Source organism: Papaver somniferum, chromosome 2 (assembly GCF_003573695.1).
Source record: "Papaver somniferum cultivar HN1 chromosome 2, ASM357369v1, whole genome shotgun sequence".
NCBI lineage: Eukaryota > Viridiplantae > Streptophyta > Magnoliopsida > Ranunculales > Papaveraceae > Papaver > Papaver somniferum.
Genome location: NC_039359.1, coordinates 126801128 through 126810246, shown reverse-complemented (window position 1 = coordinate 126810246; position 9119 = coordinate 126801128). Strand labels below are relative to the sequence as shown.

The 9119-nt window shown below is 36.6% G+C and overlaps 1 protein-coding gene across 1 annotated transcript; it reads left to right on the top strand.

Moving 5' to 3' along the window:
- The first annotated feature begins 6000 nt into the window (after positions 1–6000).
- LOC113353918 (indole-3-pyruvate monooxygenase YUCCA2-like) lies at positions 6001–8869 on the top strand. The gene is made up of 4 exons (XM_026597390.1): positions 6001–6969; positions 7560–7808; positions 7919–8041; positions 8271–8869. The coding sequence occupies exons 1-4, from the start codon at positions 6283–6285 to the stop codon at positions 8514–8516; spliced, it is 1305 nt and encodes a 434-aa protein (XP_026453175.1). The 5' UTR covers positions 6001–6282; the 3' UTR covers positions 8517–8869.
- Positions 8870–9119: the final 250 nt, after the last annotated feature.

Below are 9119 nucleotides of genomic sequence, written 5' to 3'. Positions count from 1 at the left end.
CCTCTTAGGGACGCCAATTAGCATCCTCTCCAAACTGTACAAGTAAGTTTGCTTTGGCTGCTGTGAACGTGGAAGTCTGTGATTTAAAACTAAAAATGTGCCGTGAACCGCACCTAAATTATTTGACTGCGATTAAAACTAAAGATAATACTATACCGGTATCCAACAATTTTATCACACAATTAGTTGCTAAAAAATATTCAGTTTTTAGTACAGTCAAATAAATTAGGTTGCAATTCAACGATATATTGTTATCACTCACTTATTTACATTGTTCTGTTCAAACAAACAATTATTTGCAGAGGAACTGTAAGAATCGCTACCCTTTAGTGATGCTACTATTGAGAATGACATTCATTCCATTTGTATCATAAATCAAGTATCAGATGTAATAGAGATGTGACCAAGCAAAAGGGACGACTAGTTGCTCTCTGATACCCCAAATGAAGAAGGTCAATGTCCGTGGTGGTCATATGACTCGGAATAATAATATAAAGTGGCATTTTAGAATGAAAACTGTTAGATTTTATGAATATTAAGTTCTGCCTTTCTCATTCATTCACGTTGAATATTTATACAAGACCCCAAAACCCTAATAGAGTTTAAACCTACATTATTGTACTTAATCTAAAGACCCACATTATTGGACTTAATCTAAAGACTTACTCTTACGGTCTCAATATCCCAGACCATATTCATGGGTCTTAATACCCTCCCTCAAGACGGAGCATGGAGATCACACATGCCCATCTTGGACATAAGAAACTGAAATTGAGATTTCCCTAAAGATTTAGTAAAAATATCCGTCAATTGCACTGTTGTAGGAGTATACAAAGGCGTGATAATCTTCTGTATTATAGCATCTCTAACCAGATGACAGTCAACTTCAATATGCTTCGTTCGCCCATGAAAAACTGGATTCTGAGCAATATATAAAGCCGATTGACTATCACATAGAAGGCGCATTCCATGTGTATGATGAACTCCCAAATCACGCAGTAATTGTTTCAACCATTTTAATTCACACGTAGCTGCCGCCATAGAACGATATTCCACTTCAGCCGATGAACGAGAAACAGTATGTTGCTTTTTAGTTTTCCATGACACTGGTGAATCTCCAAGAAGAACAAACCATCCAGTCAATGAGCGTCTAGTTAAGGGAAAATTCTCCCAATCTGAGTCACACCATCCTTTTAAATTAAGACCACTATCAGAGCGCAACAGAATTCCCTATCCAGGATTCTTCTTCAAATATCGAACCACACGAAGAGCTGCTTCCCAATGTGCTAGTCTTGGCCGTTGCATAAATTGAGACAAAATATGCACGGAATATGCCAGGTCCGGTCTAGTCACGGACAAGTAAATCAAACGACCAACTAGTCTTCTATACTTCTCCACATTTGTAAACCAATCTCCTTTGTCCAAAGAAAGACGATGATTTGTTTCCATTGGAAATTCTGCAGGTTTTGCACCTAATAAACCTGTTTCCATGATGATATCTAATGCATATTTTCTCTGACATATATAAAAACCTTGTTTACTCCGAGCCACCTCCAAACCCAGAAAATACTTCAGTTTTCCCATATCTTTCATCTTGAAACATTGTCCCAAGTATATTTTGAACTGATGAAGCGCAACCAAATCATTGCCCGCGACAATCAAATCATCAACATAGACCAAAAAATTAAGCTGCATCTTTCCCTTGGTCATAGTAAAAAGAGAATAATCCGAATACGACTGTCGGAAACCATAACTCTTCAAATCCGCAGACAATTTTGCAAACCAACACCGAGGAGCCTGTTTTAAACCATATAAAGATTTCTTCATCCTACACACCATATTAGACTTATCTTTAGCAAATCCGGGTGGTATCTTCATATACACTTCTTCCTCCAAATCTCCATGAAGAAATGCATTATGCACATCCATCTGATGCACTTCCCAGTTCTTAATCGCTGCAACAGCTAGAAAAGTCCGCACTGTCGTCATTTTCGCCACTGGTGCAAATGTCTCATTGTAATCCAACCCTTCAACTTGATGATTCCCAAAAATAACCAGTCTAGCTTTGATTCGCACCAACTGTCAATTCTCATCATACTTTTCTGTATAAATCCATTTACTGCCGAGTGCCTTCTTTCCCGGCGGTAATTCTTCTAATTCCCATGTTCCTTGTTCTTCCAAGGCTCGTATTTCTTCTGCCATTGCTTTGCGCCATCCTGGATGCTTCATAGCTTCTTTGAAGCTTGCAGGTGCAGACCCAGCAGTAATTGCTACCAGAAATTTTCTATGAACTGCGGAAAATCTATCACAACTAACATAATATGTCAAAGGATACGACGTACCTGAGGATGATGATTGTGGAGAGTGAGTACATGATGGACTGTTTTCTCGTACGGTGTGCGTCACAAAACCTTTGAGTCGACTAGACGGAATCTTCTGTCGCTTTCCTTTACCCATCTCACCCAAATTAGCTTCCTGCACCTCTTCATTTGAGACCACACGGTTCTCAGTAATATATTCAGGTTTCTCAGTAATGTCTTCTGGGTTCTCAGTAATATATTCTGGGTTCTCAGTAATGTCTCCTGGGTTCTCAGTAATATATTTTGGGTTCTCAGTAATGTATTCTGGGTTCTCAGTAATGTCTTCTGGGTTCTCAGTAATGTATTCTGGGTTCTCAGTAATGTATTCTAGGTTCTCAGTAATGTCTTCCGGGTTCTCAGTAACTATTTCAGCCTCTCTCTGCACCATTTCTTCTACTCCTCTTTCTTCGTCATCACTCCAACACACATCATTCTTAGCCCGAACTATCTCAGTTGGCTTATCAGGTACCCTGGATATGTAAGGAAACTGATGTTCATAAAACTCTACATCTCTTGAAACCAGAAATTGTCTTTTATCTAAATCATATACTTGCCACGCCTTTTTCCGAAAAGGATAACCAAGAAACACACATCTCCTACCTCGACTTGCGAACTTATCCCCTTTACTACTTTGATCATGCACATAACACAAGCAACCAAACACTCTCAACTGATTGTATGGGGACGGTTCCCAAATAAAACTTCATATGGAGTTTTGTTGTTTAGAATAGGTGTAGGCGTACGATTAATCAAATACGCAGTCGTTAATGCACATTCTCCCCAAAAACGGATCGGTAAATTTGCTTGGAATCTTAAAGCTCTTGCCACATTCATTATGTGTTGATGTTTTCTCTCAACTCTTCCATTATGTTGAGGTGTTCCTACACATGACGTCTCAAAAACTATCCCATTAGTCTTAAAATATCCACGCAACGCATGAAATTCAGTTCCATTATCACTTCTAACAATTTTGATTTCTTTACCAAATTGACGTTTCACAAGAGCAATAAAATTAAGAAATATTGTTTCAACCTCAGTTTTGCTTTGAATTAAATAAATCCACACACCTCTTGAAAAATCATCTACTATTGTCAGAAAATATTGAGCTCCAGAAAACGAATGCGTCTTATAAGGTCCTCATAAATCTATATGAACCAAATCAAAACTACAACTGGATTTACTCAAACTACTAGCAAAGCTACTTCTACGATGTTTTGCACGCGGACAAATATCACACGCATCATTATTCTTCTTCAATAATCTACCCACACCTGGTAACTGTTGTAACACTTTCTCTGATGGATGTCCCAATCGTCGATGCCACAGCTCATACGTATCATTACTAACCGCAAGCACTTTAACTGTAGGCACACCACAGAAAATATATAGTCCACCTCGTCGCTCACCCACTCCGATCACCTTCCTCGTCAACCGGTCCTGTATAAGACATAAACTGTTAGTACATTGGACATTGCATACTACCTCATCAATGAGCTGTGTAACTGAAATTAAGTTACAAGTTATCTGTGGCACATAAAGCACATTGTCCAATCTCAAACCACCAGGAAGAACAACAGTTCTTATTTTCTCAGACTGGGCATGTTTTCCGTCTGGCAGTCCCACAGAGCATGCTCTAATATCTTTCACATTTATCATATCATCTCTTTTACACGTGACATGATTTGTAGCTCCTGTATCTATAATCCAGGATGTTTGATTTGTCTTACCTTGTAGATGGGAACTGAATTTTCTTGAATTTAAATATTCAAGCACCTGCTGGACCTGACTTGCAGTCACGCCCGTCAATCCTGATACATCTAATGAAGAACCAGCGCCAGAATGAGTTGCCGCTGCTGCTGAGATGTTCAAATTATGCGCACGTACATTGCCCTGTCCTCTACCTCCTCTGCTGTTCTCTACAACTTTTCCTCTTTTTGATGATTGTGTATCATCCGCCATGTTTACTGGATTAGGGTTCTCGGGTTCTTGTTAATCAACTCTGTCTCTTGATGCCATGTTAGATTTTATGAATATTAAGTTATGCCTTTCTCATTCATTCACGTTGAATATTTATACAAGACCCCAAAACCCTAATAGAGTTTAAACCTACATTATTGGACTTAATCTAAAGACCCACATTATTGGACTTAATCTAAAGACTTACCCTTACGGTCTCAATATCCCAGACCATATTCATGGGTCTTAATAAAAACATAGGGGTTTCACTCAGTTAATATTCCTTGCTTATCATTATCCCACTAATAATGCAGAGGATATACCTAATACCAATATTATGGCTTAAGCTTCACCAATTTCGATCAAAATGGAACATATGGCGACATGGCGTTATGCTATTGTTTTATGCACTCTTTGTAAGTTAGAAGTACTTATGTTGTTACTCATCAGTCTCCGTCGAAGAACCCTATCCGCTCGATTGTTGGAGGAATGTGATAAATGGGTTGACTTGAAATTAGTTCTTTGAGCTTTCGAGATGTTTCTACATTTGTGGAAATATAAGTATTTTTTTGGTGATAAATAATATATTACTCGTAAATATTGTTTTTGTTGTCGATGTTACTTAGTAAAGTGGTAAAATTATTAGATATTGACATACTTTGAGTTCAAAACTCGTCAACCCTAAAAAGATTATTAATTGAAAATGGAAAAGAAAATCGTTGATACCAAATTTTTTATCGATAGAAAAAAAGTTTCGTGGGAATAGCTTGAGTTCGAAATTTGTCAGTACAGTACCAAATATTTTATTAATTAAAGAGTTGTTAATATTTTAGGTTTTTAAGCTCTTTATATAAACTGAATTTCGTCGACATCGAATTCTTTATTAATGAAAAAAAAAGGTTGTTATAGGAAATTCTACGGCTCACTTTGTTCACAAAAACAAAACAAAAAATCATATCCGGCTACACCTATGTATAAAGTACAACTATATTTAGGTATTTAGGTACCTTGTACATAAATAACTCCTCCTAATCATCATCAACACTACAACGTAATGTGAAACGGAAAAAAATACTATTGTTTGTGGAAGTTTGGCAATGTACTTCCACAAAGATCATTGCAAAAAAGAAGGGTTTTGACAAGAAAATAATAATATAAGATAAATAAAGAAACATAGCCTTTCAAAATTCCAATTTCCAAATTCTAAATCAATAATAGGGGGAGACCAGTAGAAAGCTTCTAATTATCCTGATTGGGACAAGTAGTTTAAACCACTTGTTCTGCATTGATGTGCCTTCCAAGTAAGGATTTAACTTAATTTGCTCAATACTTGTCCACATTTGCATATATTAGAGTTATTGCCTAATTCAGCTTTATGAATCAAGATTTAATCTTACTAAGTGACAATTTATGTGATTCATTAAAAAGTGAATCTTCTTCACTCTTGAATTATAAATAAAAATCTAAATAAGGAATCAAAAAATAAAATAAAATGATGATTGAATTTGTTATTTGGAGAGGATGATATCTCATAGATAGTTGGTTAAAGGTAGTTATTAAAATAACTAAAGAGAGGTCCCCAGCTTCCAATAGCTTACTGCCTTTACCACCATTAGCCACTTCTTGCTATAAATATGTTGGATCTCCCACTCTCTCTTTATCTTCTCTCTTCATTTAAGAGCTATCTCTCCTCCTCTGCTCCTCTTCATCATCATCCTCCTCCTACTACCAGTACCAGAAAAGGAAACATTCTATCGTAATCAATTTTCTTGATTAGCCTTAACTCATTAATCAAGTTGCTACGGTTCAGTCGTTCAGGATTCACGGTATAGTTCCGTCCGAAGATTTACCAACCACCTATTCGGTTTACTTTAAGTTCTGCATTTCCTACTTGGCAACTTTCAGTTGGAAGGAAAAGTAGTTATTTCTGTTAACTATTTCTTCCATTCTTATATTTCTTATTGTCATGGACTTTTTAAAAGAAATGGAAGGAAAAAGAGTTCATGATCCGTTTGGTAAGAACACGATAAAAAATGTGAGACATGTCTGTGTACCAGGTCCGGTGATCGTCGGTGCCGGACCGTCTGGTCTTGCTGCAGCAGCTTGTCTAAGTGACAGAGGTGTTCCTAGCGTTATCATAGAGCGGTCTAACTGCATAGCTTCTTTGTGGCAGCTAAAATCTTACACACGTCTTCGTCTTCATCTTCCGAAAGAATTTTGTGAGCTACCTCTCATGCCATTTCCAGCGGAATTTCCAACTTACCCATCAAAACAGCAATTTGTCGACTATTTGGAAACGTATACCAAAAAGTTTGATCTAAAACCACATTTCAACGAAAGCGTGGATTGTGCTGAATACGATCACAGTCTCGGGTTATGGCGAGTAAAGACTAAAGGGTCGCATAATGAGGAAATGGAATACGTAACTAGATGGTTAATAGTGGCCACCGGAGAGAATGCCGAAGAGATTGTACCGGTGATTGCAGGAATGGATGAATTTGAAGGACCAATTGTCCATACCAGCGTGTATAAAAGCGGCAATGTATTTCGTGGCAAAAGAGTATTAGTTGTTGGTTGTGGAAATTCAGGAATGGAAGTTTGTTTGGATCTCTGCAACTCTGATGCCAGTCCTTCTCTTGTAGTCAGAAATAAGGTAAGCTTTTCATTCTTTCTTTCTTCTCTCGGATTAAGTTCAAATTCATAAATCCACGGTCTAGATCAAACTGCGTTTTAAAAAATATTTTACGGAAAAAATTTATTTATTTTCTACTCGTGGATGTAAAAGCATGGTAACATAAATTTCTTAGCTAGTAAAAAAGAAGTCAAAAACTAAAATGAACTTTTCAGATAAAACACTGTAATTCGGCTCTGGCATTCCTGTTTTAAATAAATAAACATCTTTTTAGTTATAAATTAATTTTTCTATCTGTTCTTAAGTGTGATTTTGAGTTCCAATGATCGAATCAAACCGAAAGGAACTCTTTTTAGCTATAATTAATAAAATCTTCTCTTTATTTTCTTAAACTTTCTTGAGTTTCACACGCATGCTTGAAATATGATGAGCAATTCCAAGACCAAAAAAAAGAAATATTTCTTTTGGAAATAAACAGATTAAAAGTACTAAAAAGAAGAAAGAAAAGGAAAATTGAATCATAATAATAAGATTTTCAAAGTGGGGTTAATTAATTACCCACTAACTAATCAAGATTTTTTTACTAATTAACTTTTTTACTGTGTCTGCAGGCGCACATCTTGCCAAGAGAGATGCTTGGGGTATCAACTTTTGGGTTGTCAATGTGGTTGCTCAAGTGGCTTCACGTACGTTATGTCGATCAACTCTTACTATTCCTGTCTTGGTTCTTCCTTGGTGACACATCCCGACTCGGCCTCGACCGACCTAAAATCGGTCCGATCGAACTGAAGATGGCGACCGGAAAAACACCCGTATTAGATGTTGGAACTTTAGCTGAAATCAGATCCGGTTCTATCAAGGTATGAACCTTTGCAAGATCGTGCCCCATATTTGATAGTGATTTATTTTCGAATACATGTCATGAATTTGGACTGGCAACTGACATAACTTCATGTTGGCAATTGTGCAGGTATGCCCAGGCATAAATCAAATCTCCACTCATAAGGTGCACTTTGTCAATGGGAGAGCTGAAGATTTTGATGCTATAATTTTAGCCACCGGATACAAAAGCAATGTACCATCTTGGCTAAAGGTAACCAACCTATTTATGTTGTTTTCTTTGTTTTTATTTTCTAGCTTATGCATCTAGCTACATCCAAATATAACTTCATTTCATGAGTTCTGCAATAAGTACTCTCGAGGCTTTGTCTTCGAAATTTGACAATCCACATACCAAAAATGGTACCATTGCAGAGACGAATACACAAAAAAAGATCATCCAAGTGCAAGATACTAATTTTTCTTGTTTGAATGATTTCCAGGATACAAATTTGTTTTCAGAGAAAGATGGTTTACCGAAAAAGCCGTTTCCGAATGGATGGAAAGGCGAGTACGGGCTCTACTCAGTAGGGTTCACCAAACGTGGGTTACTTGGTACGTCGATGGATGCAAAGAAAATTGCTCAAGATATTGAACTTTTATGGAAAGCCGATTCGAAGCATTATTTATCGGCGCTTTTTTACTCGCCATCATTGTCACCGCCACCGCCACCATCATTAGGACATTAATTGAGTAAAGAATCGGTGAAATACATTTTGATTGATTGATTTGGATACGTTTGAAGTGGTTTTGAAAAAAGGATTAGATGATTCTTTTTAGCTTTAATCATATATATATATATATATATAAATAGCTAGGGAAAATGAAAAGGCATAAAGGAAGTGACAAAAAGATTGTTGTATTGAGAAGGTATCACTTATTTGTACATTTCTTGTACATTTTTGACATTTTTCTCGATTTAGAGAATATTTCATAGATTGAGTGAGACAAAGAGAAAGAAAAATTGAAGATACGTAGCTAGATTAGGGTATTAGAAATGGTGAAATGGTCATTGTGTTAATTTTAACCTATACTCAATTTAATTAGTTTTAATCAGTGTATGCTGCTGTTGAATTTTTATGCGAAATTGTCACTAGTTTTTTCCTGTTTTTGTTGTACACGTTTGTTGTAAATTTAGTAAAATGATATAAAACACGATATTTGTGTTGGAAAATTGGGTTAAACAAGAGGATGAAAAACACGATCGTAGAAATTTTTGGTCGAACACAGCCGGGAGGGGCTACACCCCCGGATACCCCCGGATATCGGCAAACATTTATGAAAATTTCCAA

What these genes read in the sequence shown, in the direction of transcription:
- LOC113353918 (XM_026597390.1), top strand. Translation starts at nt 6,283, where the DNA reads ATGGACTTTTTAAAAGAAATGGAAGGAAAAAGAGTTCATGATCCGTTT. An exon ending in CTCTTGTAGTCAGAAATAAG is followed by an intron (nt 6,970 to 7,559) that starts GTAAGCTTTTCA and finishes CTGTGTCTGCAG; the next exon opens with GCGCACATCTTGCCAAGAGA. An exon ending in TCAGATCCGGTTCTATCAAG is followed by an intron (nt 7,809 to 7,918) that starts GTATGAACCTTT and finishes GCAATTGTGCAG; the next exon opens with GTATGCCCAGGCATAAATCA.